A 20,071-nucleotide genomic window follows, 5' to 3' on the forward strand; every position below is an offset into this window, starting at 1 on the left:
AGTGCAGTGGTACGATCTCAGCTCACTGCAACCTCCGCCTTCTGGGTTCAAGCAATTCCGCTGCCTCAGCCTCCCAAGTAGCTGGGACTACAGGCGTGCACCACCACACAAGGCTAATTTTTCATATTTTAGTAGAGATGGGGTTTCACCATGTTGGCCAGGATGGTCTTGATCTCCTGACCTCGTGATCCATGCCCGGGCACTAAGTTGATCGTGTTTTATTTAGGTTTTTGGTTTCTAGGATGGAGGGAAGACCTGGAGTATATTCAATTATTGGATAGTCTTGTGTGTGATTTTTTTTTAATTGCAGTAAAATGTGCATAATATTTACAATTTTAACTATTTTTGACTGTGCAATCTAGTGACAGTAAGTATATTAATAATGTGAGACTATCACCAGAACTCATTTCCAGAATTTTTTCATTATTCAAAACAGAAGCTGTATACCCTTAAGTGATAACTCTCCATCCCTGTTTCTGCCCAGCCATTGATAACCTCTATTTTCTGTCTCAGTGAATTTGACTATTCTAGATACCTCATATGAGTAGAATAATATAATATTTTGTCCTTTTGTGTGTGTGTGTGAGGTCTCACTCTATCACCTCTGCTGGAGTGCAGTGGCACAATCATAGCTCACTGTAGCCTCAAACTCCCGGGCTCTGATGATTCTCCCACCTCAGTCTACCAAGTAGCTGGGACTGCAAATGTGTGCCACTACGCCTGGCTAATTTTTTTTTTTTTTTTTTTTTTTGAGATAGAGTTTCACTCTGTCACCCAGGCTGGAGTGCAGTGGTGCAATCTTGGCTCACTGCAACCTTTGTCTCCCAGGTTCAAGCGATTCTCGTGCTTTACCCTCCCTAGTAGCTAGGATTACAGGCATGTGCTACCATGCCTGGTGAATTTTTTTGTATTTTTGGTAGAGACGGAGTTTCACCATGTTGGCCAGGCTGGTCTTAAACTTCTGGCTTCATGTGATCTGCCCGCCTCGACCTAATTTTTTTGTATATTTTGTAGAGACAGGGTTTTGCCATGTTGCCCAGGCTGGTCTCAAATTCCTGGGTTCAGGAGATCCATCTGCTTCAGCCTCCCATAGTGCTGGAGTTATAGGTGTGAGCCACTGCGTCCAGCCTATATTTCCATTTAGCATAATGTCTTCAAAGTTCATCTGTGTCATAGCATGTATTAGAATTTCATTTCTTTTGTATGTATATCATATTTTGCTTATCCATTCATCTGTTGATGGACATTTTGAGTTGTTTCCAACCTTTTGGCCATTGTGAATAATGCTGCTATGAACATAGGTATACAAATATCTGCTTGAGTCCTTGCTTTTATTTTATTTTATTTATTTTTTTCCAAGACGGAGTCTTTGCCCTGTCGCCCAGGCTGGAGTGCAGTGGCGCAATCTCAGCTCACTGCAACTTCCATCTCCCTAGTTCAAGCAATTCTCCTGCCTCAGCCTCCCAAGTAGCTGGGATTACAAGCACGTGCTACCATACCCGGCTAATTTTTGTATTTTTAGTAGAGATGGGGTTTCAACATGTTGGCCAGGCTGCTCTTGAACTCCTGACCTCGTAATCCGCCCGCCTCGGCTTGTAATCCCAAAGTACTGGGATTACAAGTGTGAGCTGCCGCGCCTGGCCCCTGTTTTTAATTCTTTTGGGTATATATTCATAAGTAGAATTGCTTGATTATATGATGATTCTACGTTTAATTTTTTGAGGAACTAGCATGCTAGGATCCATAGGGTGCCTCTGCACCCTTTTACATTCCCACCAGCAATGCACAAACACTTGTTATTTCTTATAATGGCCATCCTAATGGGTATAAAGTAATATCTCATTGCAATTTTGATATGCATTTCCATAATGATTACTTATGTTGAGCATCTTTTGATGTACTTATGGGCCATTTGTATATCTTCTTTGGAGAAATGTCTATTCATGTCCCTTTTGATTGTTATTGTGTTTGTTATTGAGTTGTAGGAGTTCCTTATATATTCTGATATTAATCCCTCATCAAATATAAGACTTGCAAATATTTTCTCCCATTTTGTGGGTTGCCTTTTCATTCCCTTAATGGCGTTCTTTGATGCACAAAAGTTTTTCATTTTGTTGAAGACTAATTTATCTATTTTTTTCTTTCATTACCTGTGCTTTCAGTGGCATTATCCAAATCCAATGTCATGAATTTTTTCCCTTATGTTTTCTTCTAAGAGTTTTATAGTTTTAGCTCTTACATTTAGGACTTTGATATATTTTGAATAGTTTTTAATGTTGTCAATATACTTGATAGGACAACGGAAACTTGGTGGACAGTGAAATGAAATATCTGGGCAGTCCTATTACTGCTCCAAAGTTGGATACAAATCCAAACCTAGGAGAAGACCAGGCAGAAGAGATTTCAAATGAATTAATGGAGTTTTCCCTGGAAGATCAAGAAGCAAAGGTAAAGTATTCTGTGATAGTATCTTTGCATTCTTCATATTCCTTCATTCTGTTAAAAGAAAAACTTGAGACAAATTAAACTTAGGAGAGTTTATTTGAGCAAAAAAATAACTAGTGAATCCAGCAACCCTCATAGCCAGAACATATTCAGTAAAACTCCAGTTTGCCATGTGGTCAGGCAGTATTATGGACAGAAAGTAGAAATGAAGTATAGAAAACAGAAGTGAGGTACAGAGACAGCCCAGTTGGTTACAGCCTTGAGTTTACCTCATTTGAACATGGTTTAAACAGTTGATTGCTTGTGGTTGACTGAAGCTCAGCTGCTCTGCTTTCCTGAGACTCAGCTTTTTGATACAAAAGTATACTTCTAAATTAGGCTTTCAGTTGAAGTACTAAGTTAGGTTGCAACTTGATATGTAAAGACTCAAGTACAGAGACATCCTCAGGCCAAATTTAGTTTAATTAACAATTCATTCTTTTTTTTTTTTTGAGACAGATTCTCACTCTGTTGCCTAGGCTGGAGTGCAGTGGTGCCATCTTAGCTCACAGCAACCTCCTCTTCCCAGGTTCAGGCGATTCTCCCGCCTCAACCACTAGAGTAGCGCAGCGCCACACCCGGGTAATTTTTAGTATTTTTAGTAGAGACAGGGTTTCACCATGTTGGCCAGGCTGGTCTTGAACTCCTGGTCTCAGGTGATCCACCCGCCTCAGCCTTCCAAAGTGCTGGGATTATAAGCGTGAGCCACCATGCCCAGCCAACAATTCATTCTTGAATAAACAATATTTTATGCCTAATACGTATGAGTCACTCTACTAAATGCTGGAGCTACAGAGATCGACAAGATGTGATAACCTATCTTTATTTATTTATTTTTTTAAATGGAGTCTTGCTGTGTCACCTAGGCTGGAGTGCAGTGGTGTTATCTTGGCTCACTGCAACCTCTGTCTCCCAGGTTTAAGCAATTCTCTTGCCTCAGCCTCCCAAAGCACGCCACCATGCCTGGCTAATGTTTTGTAATTTTACTAGAGACAGGGTTTTGACATGTTGGCCAGACAGGTCTCAAACTCCTGACCGCAAGTGATCTGCCCGCCTTGGCTTCCCAAAGAGCTGGGATTACAGGCATGAGCCACCGTGCCTGGCCTAACCTATCTTTAGACTGAGGGCTACCTGACTGATAGGTTATCAGGTTACTACAGGAATCTTCTTACTGCTGGTGAACAGGCTCCAGTCAATAGTTTGAGTGGATCACCATCAAAGTAACCTAGTATAAGTAATGTCTCCAGGATAGTAGTAATGTATAGAATATACCTAACATGACTTTTTAGGTATTTTATAATACAGTCTTTTGTTTCCTTTTATCTTTCCCATATCACCAATAGATATACCTGAAGCATATGGGTTATAGCCTATATGCTGATATGCCAAAGATAGTTTGTGAGGCATTTAGCTTTTTTTTTTTTTTGAGATAGGGTCTTGCTCTGTAGCCCAGGCTGGGGTACAGTGGCACAATTAAAGCTCACTGCAGCCTCAGTCTCCCCAGGCTCAGGCAGTCCTCCCACCTCAGCCTCTGAGTAGCTGGGACTATAGGCACATGCCACCATACCTGGCTAATTTTTTGTATTTTTTGTAGAGACGTGGTTTCACAGTATTGCCCAGGCTAGTCTCAAACTCCTGGGCTCAAATGATTCACACACCTTGGCCTCCTAAAGTGCTGGGATTACAGGCGTGAGCCACCATGCCAGGCCTGTATTTAGCATTTCTAAATCAACTTTGTTGCTTTGAAACAGGTAGAGCTATGAGTTTGTCTTTAAAATTTATTCATTTCACAAGGCCAATATGGTATAGTGGAGTTAGAACAGTTGCATTCTAGTCCTCATGCTTTTATTTTTTTAATTATTTAATTAATTAGATAGAGTCTTGCTCTGCTCTATCACCCAGACTGGAGTGCAGTGTTGAATTCCTGGGCTCAAGCAATCCTCCCACCTCAGCCTCCTGAGTAGCTAGGACTATAGGTGCATACCACCATGCCCAGCTAATTTTTAAAATTGTTTGTACAGATGGGGTCTTGGTGTGTTGCCCAAGCTGGTTTGGAACTCCTGGGCTCCAGCAATCCTCTTGCCTTTGTTGTGGGATCTTTAGGGTGTTGCTTTTCTGGCTAGAAACCTCTGTGGCCAGTGGTGCCTTTGCCCGAGTTCTTGTCCTGCATCGAGGTACGCAGACAAGTGGAGGGTGAGCAAGACGAAGAGAAGCTCTATTGAGTGTTAGAACAGCTCAGAGGAGACTCACAGGGGCTAGCTCTTCTCTGTAGGCAGTTTGTCTTATCCGGTATTCAGCTCTCAGCAGAGAGGAGGCCCTGGAGTGGGTGGCTCCTCTCTTCAGGCAGGTCCTACCTGTTGACTTCCCAGCTCTCAGCAGAGAGCATAGCTTCTCTCTCCTTTCTGGCTGTCTGATCTTTTCTCCATCCTCTACCCTGTTGTGGCTGAGCCTGGGGCTTTTATGGACCTCAGAGGGGAGAAAGTGCTTCCTGATTGGTTCATGGACTGCAGGAAAAGGCAGCACAAATCACCATCTGGTGGGTGGGACTGGCAGCCCGGCCCCCAGCCTTTAAGCCCTCCCTGTCCTGAAAGTGGGGATTTATGGGAACCTCCCTTCCACCCAGGAGCCTGTCTGTCTCTCTCAGCAGTCCATGGCACCAGGCTGCTCACACCAAGGTGCACCTAAAGGCCAGCACTGACCACCCTGAGTCCACACTTGGCTTCCCCTCTTTCGCTTCTGTGTGCCCAAATTCTGGAGGGGGCCAAGGTGGCAGGGTGTTGCCCTGAGGGTGCGCACACACATTCACCCCCGGACTGTAACAGCACCTGGGTTTGCCGCAACGCCACTCCGAGACTGGAGTGGGTGCCAGGAGCAGAGAGAAGCGGGGGTGGGGGTGGGGGGCAGGTTGCAGAGACTATTAGGTCCTGCACTTGGGAGGGCGGCTGCAGCTGTGCCCAGGAGGGCAGGGATCCTGCCTGCTCCCAGCCCCCACAAGAGCACAGGGAGGCTCGGATCTGCAACCACAACTTGGGCGGCTGCAACCCCACCCAGCAGGGCAAGGCTTCTGCCTGCTCTGTGGAACAGGAGGCCCAGGTTAACAGCTGCAGTTTGTGTAGCTCCAGCAGCACCAGGGGAGCTCCTGCCCCAACTCAGAAGGGGAAGGGCTCCTGCTAGCTCCACGGATCGTGCAGCCCTATCCACGCCTCTGCTGCAGCCAGTGTGATGATAGCAGCAAGCCCTCTGTAGTCGCAGCTGCCAACACATTGGCCTGTCAAAGTGCTGGAATTACAAGTGTGAGCCACCATATCCAGCCTCATTCTTTTATTTACTTGGTGTTATGACTGTTCACAAGACAACCACCTGACCTCAGTTTTTAATATATAAAATGGAGAGCATGATAAAAAAACTACCTCCTTAATAGGCTTGTTGTGAATAAAATACTAAAAGCAGTTTGTGTCCTCGTCACATACACACAAATAGTAACTGTGATGAAGGATGTGTTAATGAATTTCATTATAGTAATCCTTAGATAATATATACATAAATCATTATATTGTACTTAAGTATATACAGATTTTATCATTTATACCTCAATAAAATGGAAAAAAAAAATTAAAAGAGCAGTTTGTAATACAGTAGCCCCCATTATCCACAGGGAATACATTCTGAGACCCCCAGTGGATGCCTAAAATTGCAGACAGTACTGAACCCTATATATACTATGCTTTTCCCTATGCATATGTACCTGTGATGGAGTTTTTTACTTAGGCATAGTAAGAGATTAACAATAATAACTAATAATAAAATAGAACAATTACAACAACATACTGTAATAAAAATTATATGAGGCTGGGCATGGTGGCTCATGCCCGTAATCCCAGCACACTGGGAGGCTGAAGCGGGTGGATCACTTGAGGTCAGGAGTTCGAGAGCTGCCTGGCCAACGTGGTGAAACCCTATCTCTACTAAAAATACAAAAATTAGCCAGGTGTGGTGGCGAGCATCTGTAACCCCAGCTACTCTGGTGGCTGAGGCAGTAGAATCGCTTGAACTTGAACCCAGGTGGCAGAGGCTTCGGTGAGCCGAGATCGCACCACTGCACTCCAGCCTGGGCAACAGAGTGAGACTCTTTCTCAAAAAAAAAAAAAAAAGTGCTGGCTGGGCATGGTGAGTCACGCCTGTAATCCCAACGCTTTAGGAGGTTGAGACGGGCAAATCACCTGAAGCCAGGAGTTCGAGACCAGCTTGGCCAACATGGTGAAACCCCGTCTCTACTAAAAATACAAAAAAAATTAGCCGGGTGTGGTGGTGGGCACCTGTAATCCCAGCTACCCAGGAGGCTGAGGCAGGAGAATCGCTTGAATGTGGGAGGCAGAGGTTGCAGTGAGCCAAGATCGCTCCATTGCACTCCAGCCTGGGCAACAAGCATGAAACTCCATCTCAAAAAAAAAAAAAAAAAGTGCTATAGGCTGGTAGCGGTGACTCACACCTGTAATCCCAGAACTTCGGGAGGTCGAGGTGGGTGGGTCACCTGAGATCAGGAGTTCTAGACCAACCTGGCCAAGTATGAAACCTCGTCTCTACTAAAAATACAAAAATTAACTGGGTGCAGTGGCAGGTGCTTGTAATGCCAGCTACTTGGGAGGCTTAGGCAGGACAATCACTTGAACCCAGGAGTTGGAGGTTGCACTGAGTCAAGATCATGCCACTGCACTCCAGCCTGGGCAACAGAATGAGACTCCATCTCAAAAAAAAAAAAAAGAAAGAAAGAAAGAAAAAAGGACATAGGTGTTTGGGAGAGTATTATTTTTGGCTTTACCCTGAGTAACTGGAGGCAGTTTAGTGGTATTAAGTGCCTTCATTTTATTGTGAGTACTTACCCATTTCTAGGATTTTTTTTATTACCCGAAGCAGAAATGCTCTTTTTTTTTTTTTGAGATGTAGTCTTGCTCTCTCGCCCAAGCTGAAGTGCAGTGGTGCGATTTTGGCTCACTGCACCTCCACCTCCTGGGTTCAAGTGACTCCCCTGCCTCAGTCCCCCGAGTAGCTGGGATTCCAGGCACACCTCACCATGGCCGGCTAATTTTTTTGTATTTTTAGTAGTGACAGGGTTTCACCATGTTGGCCAGGCTGGTCTTGAATACCTGACCTCAGGTGGTCTGCCCTCCTCGGCCTCTCAAAGTGCTGAGACTACAGGTGAGCCACTGTGCCTGGCCCCCAAAGAGAAATATTGTACCCAGTAAACAATAACTTCCCATCTTCTCCCCTTCCCCAGCCCCTAGTAACCACTATTCTGTTTTCTGCCCTGTATGAATTTGACTGCTCTAGGTACCTCATATAAAGGGAAGCATACAATATTTGTCCTTTTGTCTCTGGCATATATCTCATAGTGTAACGTTTTTGTTGGTAATCAGTGTGGTAGCATGTATCAGAATTTCATTCTCTTAAAAAAAAAATCAGTTTTACGTTAAATTGTAAAATGCACATAACCTTTATCATCATAACCATTTTCAAGCATATAGTTCAGTAGTATTACATACATTCCCATTGTTGTATAACCAATCTCCAGAACTCTTTGTTGTTGTTGTTGTTCTTGTTTGTTTTGTTTTGTTTTTTGAGACGGAGTCTTGCTCTGTCGCCCAGGCTGGAGTGCAGTGGCGCAATCTCGGCTCACTGCAACCTCCGCCTCCTGGGTTCACGCCATTCTCCTGCCTCAGCCTCCCGAGTAGCTGGGACTATAGGCGCTCGCCACTAAGCCCGGCTAATTTTTTGTATTCTTTAGTAGAGACGGGGTTTCACTGTGTTAGCCAGGATGGTCTCGATCTCCTGACCTCGTAATCCGCCCGCCTCAGCCTCCTAAAGTGCTGGGATTACAGGCGTGAGCCACCGCGCCCGGCCTCCAGAGCTCTTTTAATTTTGGAAAACTGACACTCTGTGCCCATAAAACAATTCCCATTTTCCCCTTCTCCCAGCCTTTGGCAACCACCATTCTACTTTCTATAAATTTGATTATTCTAGATATCTCTGATAAGTGGAATGATATAGGGTTTTTTTGTTTTGTAACTCTCTTATTTCAATTAGCATAATGTCCTCAAGCTTTATCTATGTTGTAGCATGTATCATAATTTCATTCCTTTTTATGACAGAATAATATTCCATTGTATGTATATACCATATTTTGTGACATTTGGGTTTCTACCTTTTGGCAATTGTGAATATTGTTGCTTTGAAAATTGGTTTACAAATATCTCTTTGTGTCCTTGCTTTCAGTTCTTTTACTTCTTTGGAGACAGGGTCTCACTCAGTTGCCCAGGCTGCAGTGCAGTGATGTGATCATGGCTCACTGCAGCCTTGAACTCTTTGGCTCAAGCAGTCCTCTCATCTCAGCCTTCCAAGTAACTCAAGTAACTGGGATTACAGGTGTGAGCCACCACACCTGGCCCTGCTTTCAGTTTTGTTTTTTTTTTTTTTAGACAGGGTCTCACTCTGTCACCCAGGCTGGAGTGCAGGTGATCTCGGCTCACTGCAAGCTCGGCCTCCCGGGTTCACGCCATTCTCCTTTCTCAGCCTCCAGAGTAGCTGGGACTAAGGCACCCGCCACCACACCCAGCTAATTTTTTGTATTTTTAGTAGAGAGAGGCTTTCACCATGTTAGCCAGGATGGTCTCGATCTCCTGACCTTGTGATCCATCTGCCTCGGCCTCCCAAAGTGCTGGGATTACAGGCATAAGCCACCGCACCTGGCCCCTGCTTTCAGTTATTTAGGGTATATACCCAGAAGTGAAATTGCTGGGTCATATGGTTATTCTGTGTTTAATTTTTTAAGGAACTTTTATACTGTTTTCACAGCAACTGTTTCATTTTATATTCCCACCAGCAATGCACAGGGGTCCCAATTTCTTCAGATCATAGCCAACACTTGTTATTTTCTGATTTTGATAATATCCATCCTGATGACTATGAAATGGTATCTCATTGTAATTTTAATTTACATTTCCCTAATGATCAGTGATGTTGAGCACCTTTTCATATGCTTCCTGGCCATTTGTATATCTTCTTTGAAGAAGTGTCTATTTAAGTCCTTTGCCTATTTTTTAATTGAGTTGTTTCTTTTGTTATTGTTGAGTTGTAGTTCTTTATATATTCTGGATATCAATCCCTTATCAGATAAATAATTTGCAAATATTTTTTCCTATTCTGTTGGTTGCCTATTCACTCTGTTGATTGTGCCCTTTGTTGCAAAAAAGTTTTAAATTTTGATGAAGTCTAATTTATCCACTTTTTTTGTTGCTTGTGCTTTTGGTGTCATATCTGAGAAATCATTGCCAAATTCAATGTCATGTGCCTCTCCCAACCCCCTCCCCTTTTTAAAAAAAATAGTAGGGACAGGGTCTCACCCAGGCTGGAGTACAGTGATGCAATCACATAGCTCACTGTAATTTCAAACTCCTGCCCTCAAGGGATCCTCCCACCTCAGTATCCATAGTAGCTAGTACTACAGGCATGTACCGCCACACCTGGCTAATTTATTTTTTGTAGAGATGGGGGTCTTGCCTTGTTACTCTGCTGGTCTCAAAATTCTGGCCTCAAGAAATCCTCTTGCTTCAGCCTCCCAAAGTGCTGCGATTACAGGTGTGAGTCATTGGGCCCAGCTCCCTATGTTTTCTTTAAAGAGTTTTATAGTTATAGCTCTTAAGTTTAGGTCTTTGATTCATTTTGAGTTCAAAAATCATTTAACTGTATATGCAAGAGTTTATTTCTTGGCTCTGTTCCATTCCACTGGTCTATATGTCTGTCTTTATGCCAATGCCACACTGTTTACTGTAGCTTTGTAGTAAGTCATTTTATAAATTTTTAATTTCACACATCATCCTTGGATATATTCTCCTTTATGGAAAAGTTAAAACATAACCGCTAAGGATAACTGACCCTATCTGACCACCGTTCAAAGTCCCTATTGAAGGAAAGGGCTCAGTGGGAAAAGTTAAGAGCATGTGAGTCAGTGGAGCGTGGTGGTCTGAGAAGTAGCCTCTGGAACCAGACTGCCTGGAGTCATGGCTTGATTCTGCCACTTTTAGATATATGACTGTAGGTGAGTCATATGATCTCCTTGTGTTCAATTTCTTGGGTTGTTGTGAGGATTGAATGAGTTAATTACACATAAAGCATGTAGAACAATACTTATCAATTAATAGTACTTAACTATTGTGGTGTAGTGTAAGTGCTTAATTATTGTAGTATACGACTCCACATAGTTATGAAGAAGGCTAATGGGTGAGGGGATGCTCAATGACCTTGATGTCCTCCGCAAAGTAAAAACTGAAATAATCTGGTGATTCAGAGGAGTGTGTGAGGTGAGAGTCTTAAAAGTGTGTGAAGAAGGTTATAACTGACTTTTGGAGACTGTAGAATTACTGAAAGGCTAGTAAGATGATATTTGTAAGGTCCTATGAGGGCATTATCAGATAGACATGCATGGAACTTGTTGCAAGTGTCTTCCTACAAGAATGTTCTGGCCTGGAAGCGAGACTGGGGACTTTGGAACTCCAGGGATGATAGTAAGGGTTGAAGATTGCCAATGGTGGATGAACAAGGGGTTGAGGAAGAATAGGTGGTGGTGAAGGCACCAGAAAAGTCAGTGATGATTCAAAACCTGGCTAAAGAGCCGAATATCATTAGGTGGACTCAGTAAAGCAAGAGCAGTAATGTGATTGAAAGTTGCTGAGAAGGTATAAAGTGGCTGGTTTAGAAAGTTTTGAGAGCTAGGCCGGGTGCAGTGGCTCACACCTGTAATTCTAACACTTTGGGAGGCTGAGACAGGTGGATTACTGGAGGTCAGGAGTTCAAGGCCAGCCTGGCCAACATGGTGAAACCTCATCTCTACTAAAAACACAAAAATTAGCCGGGCTTGGTGGCAGGCGCCTGTAATCCCAGCTACTTGGGAGGCTGAGGCAGGAGAATTGCTTGAACCTGAGAGGTGGAGGTTGCAGATCACACCACTGCACTCCAGCCTGGGTAACAAAGCGAGACTTCATCTCAAAAAAAACAAAAACAAAAAATTTGAGAGCTAGGGGAGGTTTTACTTAGTTTGAGGGCTTGCCGTGTTTGAGCTCTTGGTAGTCTAATAGATGATGTTTGCAGTTGTTTTTGTTTTTATTTTTTTATTTTGTTTTTTTAAATTCCCCTCATCTCCCTGCCTCGCCGCCTTTTATTTTGGGATGGAGTTTCACTCTTGTTGCCCAGGCTGGAGTGCAATGGCATGATCTCGGCTCACTGCAACTTCCACCTCCCAGGTTCAAGAGATTCTCCTGCCTTAGCCTTCCGGGTAGGTAGGATTTCAGGTGCCCATCACCACCCCCGGCTAATTTTTTGTATTTTTAGTAGGCATAGGGTTTCACCATGTTGACCAGGCTGGTCTTGAACTCCTGACCTCAGGTGATCCACCTGCCTCAGCCTCTCAAAGTACTGGGATTACAGGCGTGAGCCACCGCACCCAGCCAAATTTCCTGTTTTAAGAATGAAGTATTTTTATGTTGTTTTTTTTTGTTTGTTTGTTTGTTTTAAATACCAGTTTGTTAAGAGCCTGATGTAGAGTTCTAGAGAAGCTTAGTGGAAGTATTGTGAAGTCATGCTCTCCAAAGTGTTGTCAGTGGACATTGTAAGAATGTGGAAAGTACAATGGGTTTTAGTATTGAAGATAGTTCAGAGACTAGAATGGAAAGGAAAAATGCGAGCCAGGCAATAACAAGAGCTCCCATTTATTGACTACTTAGAATATACCAGGCACTGTGTGCTAAGCAGTATACATCCATAATCACATTTCATTCTCACGTCAACCCTGAAAGATGACTATTGTCTCCCTTTGAGGGGAAGCCATTGGGTCATGAGGTAAGGTACGATACCCAAGGTTACATGGTTAGAAGCAGCAGAGCCAGGGTTTAAACTAAGATCTACCTTACCCCGGAGCCTGTTTTCAGCAATTCTCCCAGGTAATTCTGATACACACTAAATTTTGAGAGTTATGTTCTATAACATAGTATTAAATCCTATTTTATTTTTAATTTCATTGGTTTGTGGGAAAACAGAACCAAGATACAATCTGAAGAAGGCAGGATGGGTGTTGGGAGAATTGACAGTGACCTTCCTAAAACATAAAGCAGTTTTGAGAACTTGCTGATAATGGACAGTAGATCTATAGAAAAACAGCAAGTTAGGAATAGTCGGCATGGGGAAAAGGTTTCTAGGGCTTCTGAAAGAAAGAGCAATGTAAAATGAACTTTTAGGATCACTTTTACAAATATGTTAGTCTTCACATTTGCAGAATGTTGTAATTAATATAGTTAAGTCTCAACTGGTATTAACTTAGCAAATTGAATTTAATGTTAATTTTTAAAATACTTTAATTTTCTGTTTCATTGTTGAAAACTTGTCTAAGTTGTGTTGATCTGCTTTTATGAATTAAGTACAGTACAGTGAACATAATTGAATCTTTCTCTGGTGATTGAAGATCTTTCATAGTCTCAGAAATATCATTCTGAATTGCATAATGTAGACAGTATAGAAGCATGGACTTAAAATAGATTGACCCCAGGAAATATTCTGAAACAGGTTTTCCCAACCCCTGGGCCATGGATCAGTACAGGTCCATGATCTGTTAGGAACCAGGCTGCACAGTAGGAAGTGAGGGGTGGGCCAGTGAGCATTAACACCTAAGCTCTGCCTCCTGTCAGATCAGTGGCAGCATTAGATTCTCATAGGAGGCGAACTCTTTTGTGAACTGCGCATGCGAGGGATCCAGGTTGCCCGTTCCTTATGATAATCTGAGAATCTAACTAATGCCTGATGATCTGAGGTGAAACAGTTTCATCCTGAAACCATATCCCCACCCAGATCTGTGGAAAAAATGTCTTCCATAAAACTGGTCCCCAGTACTAAAAAGGTTGGGGACCACTACTCTGAAAGTTTTGTTTAGGTGGAAGAGTGGCATAGGGCAATGAGGTATTTATTTGATTTTTTTTTTTTTTTTTTTAAGAGACAGGGTCTTCTATGTTGTCCAGACTGATCTCAAACCTTTGAGCTCAGGTGTTCCCGCTGTCTTGGCCTCCCAACGTGCATTTTGATGGTCTGAAAAATATTTGGACAATAGAGCTTTAACAGAAAATTTAAATAATTAAGTAAAAAAAATTTTTTAAATTGTCCCTTTATGGGCTCATTTTCTTAGATTGTAACTCTTATGCAGTCATTTTCTCTTTCTTTTTTTCCTTCTTTTTCTTTTTCTTTTTTTTTTTTTTTTTTTTTTTTTTTTTTTTTTTTTTGAGACAGTCTCACTCTGTCTTCCAGGCTGGATTATAGTGGCATGATCAGGGCTCACCGCAGGCCACAACTTCCTGGGCTCAGGCGATTCTTCCGTCTCAGCCTCCCGAGTAGCTGGGACTACAGGCACATGCTACCATGCCCAGCTGATTTTTGTAGAGACAATTTCACCATATTGCCCAAGCTGCTCTTAACTCCTGGGCTCAAGTGATCTGCCTGCCTCCCCCTCCCAAAGCGCTAGGATTACAGGTGTGAGACACCATGCATGGCCATAAAGTCATTTTTCACTGATGGCCCACCCTATAAGAATATGCATAGCAGTAGGTTTTAGGTTAGAAAAGGGATAGGGGGCTGGGCACGGTGGCTCATGCCTGTAATCCTAGCACTTTGGGAGGCCGAGGCAGGCGGATCGCTTGAGGTCAGGAGTTTGAGACCAGCCTGGCCAACATGGCGAAACCCCGTCTCTACTAAAAATACAAAAATTAGCCAGACATGGTGGCATGCACCTGTAATCCCAGCTACTAAAGAGCCCAAGGAAGGAAAATCAGTTGAACCTGAGAAGCAGAGATTGCAGTGAGCCGAGATCGTGCCACTGAACTCCAGCCTGGGCAACAGAGAGACTCTATCTCAAAAAGAAAAAAAAAAAAGGCATAGGGATTTTTTTTGTTACTGTTTTACCTCTTTGATGTTAAATGAAAAAAAAAAAAAAATAGGCCAGGTACGTTGGCTCATGCCTGAAATCCCAGCACTTTGGGAGGCAGAGGTGGGCAGATCACCTGAGGTCAGGAATTTGAGACCAGCCTGGCCAATGTGATGAAACCCCATCTCTACTAAAAATACACAGATTAGCTGGGCGTGGTGGTACGCGCCTGTAATCTCAGTTACTTGGGAGGCTGAGGCAGGAGAATTGCTTGAACCCTGGAGGTGGAGGTTGCAGGGAGCCAAGATCGCACCACTGCACTCCTGCCTGGGTAACAGAGTGAGACCCTGTCTCAAAATATAATAATTATAATAATAAATGGAAATAAATAGATACTTGTATAAAGCAGTGACCTCCTTGGAGATTGTTGTAACCTTAGTGATTTTTCATTCATTTGTTTATTTAAAAAATATTTATTGAGTACCTGTTACATGTTGAGAAGTGTGGTAGGCACTGGTGATACAATGGTGAACAAAACAGACTAGAATTTATATTCTTGTCAGGGATGCATCAAAACAACAAAAATTTTTATCAAGTTAATAGATATTCTAGTTAGAGTTCTTGGTTGCAGATAATAGAAACTGATTTAGTTTCCTCAAGCAGAAAAGGAATTTTTCTGGAGGGTATTGAGGAACTCAGAATTACAAGAAGGTTGGAAAACAAAGTAAGGCCCAGCCAAAATACTATTCCAGGAACATTGTGCTCAGGATGCCGCCACTTGTTGGCTGGACACTCAATGCCACCATTACCGGCACCCTGCAATGGAACATGATCAGGCTTGCTGCTAGATAGACCATGCTGCTCATGGATATTTGCTACCACCTACTATATTCTCTACTGTGATGCAGCAACCATAAAAAGTCTGGACCAACCCTTTGCTTTTTGAGCTTCTTTAAGGTTCAAAATCCCAGGCAGGAATATCTAGTTGGTCACAAGGGCATAGAAAAGGGAATATCTGTCCCCCATTGGCCTCCTCATCAGGAGGCAGGGCTGCCTCTCTAACTTGAGATTTTACTGAAACAGTATGTTGGGCAGCCAAATTGTAAATGTCTGCCATAACAGACAAAATAATTTAGCTTTTGGGCTGGGTGTGGTGGCTCACACTTGTAATCCCAACATTTTGGGAGGCTGAGGCAGGAGGATAGTTTGAGGTGACAAGTTTGAGACCAACCTAGGCAAATAGTAAGCCCCCATCACTACAAAAAAATAAAAATTAGCCAGTCATGGTGGTGTGCACCTGTAGTCCCAGCTACTCCAGAGGCTGAAGTGGGAGGACTGTTTGAGTCCAGCAGTTCAAGGGTACAGAGTGCTATGATCGTGCCTGGGCAATCCAGCCTGGGTGACAGAGCAAGACCCCATCTCTAATAATAATAATAATTTAGTAATTGCAAATAGTCCAAGTATAATGATGGAAACAAAATGGGGTCTGAAATAGAGACTAATAGAAGGAAACCTTTAAATGGAGAATAATGAGGGAAGACCTCCACAAGTGGGAGATATTTGGTTAAGAATCGGGTGATGAACTCTCCCAGTTTGCCTGGGACTGGAATGTTCTAGGATGTGGGGCTTCCATTGCTAAAACTGGGAAAGTTTTACACAGTGAAGTTGGGGCCACTCTAATTGTGAAGGAACCATATAGGACAAGAGTAGAGGCAGGAGCATTTCATGAAGAAGGAATGTTGCAGGTACAGAGGCCCCAGGTGGAAAAGGTCTTCACATGTTGGAGGAACTGAGAAGTCAGTGTGAATGAGAGGAGTGTTATGTGAGCTGGGAAAGAATAAGTAGTTAGGCGGTAGATCATGCAGGGCCTTTAGGCTATGGTGAGTGTTTGGATTTTATTCTAAGTACAATGAGTTGCTACTGAAGGGAGGGCTTTAGGCAGGGAAATAATATGATCTGATTTGTTTTGTGAAGACCACTCTTGTTGATGGATGGGGAACAGATTAGAAGGGATTAAGAGTTGGAAGTCAGCAGGTGGCTTGGCTCACACCTGTAATCCTGTCACTCTGAGAGGCTGAGGCAGGAGAGTTGCTTGAGCTCAGGAGTTTGAGACCAGTCTGAGCAACATAGTGAAACCTCATCTCTACTAAAAATAAAAAAATGTTAGTTGCATGTGGTGGCGCATGCCTGTCAGTCCCAGCCACTGGGGAGGCAGAGGCGGTAGGATTGCTTGAGCCCAGGAAGTCGAGGCTGCAGTGAGCAATGATCGTGCCACTGCCACTGCACTCCAGCCTGGGCAACAAAGGGAGACCCTGCCTCAAAAAAAAAAAAAAAGTTGGAAGCAGGTAAGAGTAGGAACCTATTGCATTAGTCCCAGGTAGAGTTGGTGGTAGCCTGAACTAAGGTGTTGGCTATGGAGACAGAGAAATGGATGCATTCAAAATATATTCTGCCTGCCTGCCTCAGCAACATGTCTCTACAAAAAAAAAAAAAAAAAATTAGCCAGGCATGGTGTGTATGCCTGTAGTCCCAGCTACTCAGGAGGCTGAGGTGGGAGAATGGCTTGAGCCTAGGGGTTAGAGGCTGCAGCGAACCGTGATCACACCACTGCTCTCCAGCCTGGGCGACAGAGCAAGACCCTGTCTCAAAAAAAATTAAAAAGTGAAAAGATACATAGATATATATATTTTGGATAGAGAATCAACAGGACTTGGAGGGTTGGATGCAGGCTGTGAAGGAAGGATGAGATCAAGGATGACTTTAGTCATATGCAGTTTGAAGTGTTTTGTTGTGAAGAGAAAACAGATGCTATCAGAAGAAAACTGCCTTCTTTTCTCACCAGATACAGCAACCACTCTCCTTTTATACCCATATAATCTGCAGTTGCTCTTGCCGCAGAGCATGAAGTGTCCCTGCTCCTATCTAAAGCCCTCCGTTCACACTGTGTCCTATTCATTCATTCATTCATTCATTCACTAATGCCAGAGATACAGTAGTTAACACAATGCAACAAAGTCTTGCTCTTACAGAGCTTACATTCTAGTCATGAGGAAACAGACAAATACATTTGTAATATAGCAGATGGTAAAAATACTATGGTGAAAAAGCAGAAGGAGACTATAGGGAGTCCCTGGATTGGAGGGGGACAGGGTGAGAGTTATTATTTTTGATAGGTTGCATAGGTCAGAGGAGACTTCTTTGAGAGTGACGTTTGAGCAGACATCTGAAAGAGCGAGGAAGCCAAACAAGCAGATGTCAGGAGGAATGAGTCATTCCCAGCAGAAGGCAAAGCAAGTGCAATGCCCCTGAGGTGAGTATGCTTGGCGTGTTCATGGGACAGCAAGAAGGCCAGTGTGGCTGCAGTGGAAGGAGCATAGTGGAGAGGGGTAGGAAATGAGGGCAGAGAGGAGTTAGCAGGAGGACAGATTGTGTAGGGCCTTGTAGGCATTTGTGAAATCTGCAAAAACCGAGTCAGACGGAAGCATCTCCTCGTGTGTACTACTGCAGTATCTCCCCTCTCCTATATTATCAATTTTCCTTCTCCTAGAATAATAGTTCTCAAATTTTTTGGTCTTAGGACTCCTTTGTAATCTTAAAAATTACTTAGAACTCCTTGCCTTATACCCGACCTTAGGAGAAAAGCATTCAGCTTTTTATACATTGAGTATGATGTTAGCTATACATTTCTTGAGAAGTCCATCATCAGGTTGAGGAAGTTCCCTTCTATTCCTAGTTTGCTGGGAGATTTTAGCAGGAACAGGGGTTTTTTTTGCTTTTGTTTTTAAAGAGACGTGGTCTCACTCTCTTTCCCAGGCTGGAGTGCAGTGGCACAATCACAGCTCACTGCATCCTCAAACTCCTGGACTCAAGAGATCCTCTTGCCTATGCCTCCCCAAGTAGCTGGGACTACAGGCAAGCACCATCACCCCTGGCTAATTCTGTTTTTTTTTCTTTTTCCCAGTAGAAATGGGGGTCTCACCATTTTGTTCAGGCTGGTCTTGAACTCCTGGACTCAGGCAACCCCCCTGCCTCAGCCTCCCAAAGTGCTGGGATTACAGGCATAAGCTACCCTACCCAGCCCTTTTCTCTGTATCTGTTGAGATAATCAAGTGAGTTTTTTTTTTTTAATCTGTTAATATGATGAATTACTTTTTTTTTTGAAACAGTTTCGCTTTTGTTGCTCAGGCTGGAGTGCAATGGCGCGATCTCGGCTCACCGCGACCTCTGCCTCCTGGGTTCAAGAGATTCTCCTGCCTCAGCCTCCCGAGTAGCTGGGATTACAGGCATGCGTCACCATTCCTTGCTAATTTTGTATCTTTAGTAGGGACGGGGTTTCTCTATGTTGGTCAGGCTGATCTCAAACTCCCGACCTTAGGTGATCCGCCCGCCTCGGCCTCCCAAAGTGCTGGGATTACAGGCATGAGCCACTGTACCTGGACTACATTTTTGAATGTTAAACAACCTTGCATTCCTGTGATAACCTCACTTGGTTGTGACATATGATCTTTCTTATATATTGTTGGATTTCATTGCTAACATTTTGTTGATAATTTTTACATCAGCCGAGCACTGTAGCTCACGCCTATAATCCCAGCACTTTGGGAGGCTGAGGCAGGTGGATCCCTCGAGGTCAGGAGATTGAGACCAGCCTGACCAACATGGTGGAACCCCATCTCTACAAAAAAATACAAAAACTAGCCAGGCATGGTGGTGTGCACCTGTAATACCAGCTACTCGAGAGGCTGAGGCAGGAGAATTGCTTGAATCAGGGAGGCAGAGGTTGCGGTGAGCTGAGATTGTGCCACTGCACTCCATCCTGGGAGACAGAGTGAGACTCCGTCTCAACGAAAAGGCCACGCACAGTGGCTCACACCTATAATCCCAGCACTTTGGGAGGCCAAGGCAGGTGGATCACCTGAGGTCAGGAGTTCGAGGCTAGCTTGGCCAACATGGTGAGACCCTATCAGTACCAAAAATACAAAAATTAGCCGGGTGTGGTGGCACACACCTGTAATTCCAGCTACGTGGGATGCTGAGGCAGGAGAAACGCTTGAACCCAGGAGGCGGAGGTTGCAGTGAGCTGAGATAGCACCACTGCACTCCAGCCTGGGCAACAGAGCGAGACTCCATCACAAAAAAATTTTGTTGTGTGTACCTCTGTGTTCATGAGAGGTGTTCATCTTCAGTGTTTTGGCTTTTCATGGTAGTGTTTTGGTATTGGTATCAGTGTAATGCTAGCATCATGAAATGATTTGCAAATAATTCCCTCTTTTTTTCAATTTTCTGGAAGAATTTATATAGAATTGGTTTTATTTCTCTTTTAGATGTTTGGCATGATTCACCAGTGAAGCCACCTGGGCCTAGAGTTTTCTTTGTGGGAATGTTTTTAACAAATTCAACTTACTTTATAGATATGAACTACTCAGGTTACCCGTTTCTTTTGGAGTGAGTTTGGTAGTTTGTGTCTTTGAAGGAATTTGCCCATTTTAATTAGGTTGTCAAATATAGTGGCATAAAGTTGTTAAAAATACTTCCTGGCCGGGCCCAGTGGCTCATGCCTGTAATCCCAGCACTTTGGGAGGCTGAGGCGGGTGGATCACGAGGTCAGGAGATCGAGACCATCCTGGCTAACAT

At 43.5% G+C, this 20,071-nt stretch overlaps 1 protein-coding gene across 2 annotated transcripts in view; it reads left to right on the forward strand.

Annotated features, from left to right (window-relative positions):
* CDC25C (cell division cycle 25C) overlaps nucleotides 1–20,071 on the forward strand; it is a 54,143-nt gene that overhangs the window by 18,102 nt on the left and 15,970 nt on the right. For both annotated transcript variants that reach the window (XM_011997261.1, XM_011997262.1), the window contains exon 7: nucleotides 2,296–2,442. In XM_011997261.1, coding sequence (XP_011852651.1) covers nucleotides 2,296–2,442 — 147 coding nt within the window. The remainder of the gene's footprint in view (nucleotides 1–2,295; nucleotides 2,443–20,071) is intronic.

This window comes from Mandrillus leucophaeus, unplaced genomic scaffold (genome assembly GCF_000951045.1).
Source record: "Mandrillus leucophaeus isolate KB7577 unplaced genomic scaffold, Mleu.le_1.0 Scaffold534, whole genome shotgun sequence".
In the NCBI taxonomy this organism is placed as follows: domain Eukaryota; kingdom Metazoa; phylum Chordata; class Mammalia; order Primates; family Cercopithecidae; genus Mandrillus; species Mandrillus leucophaeus.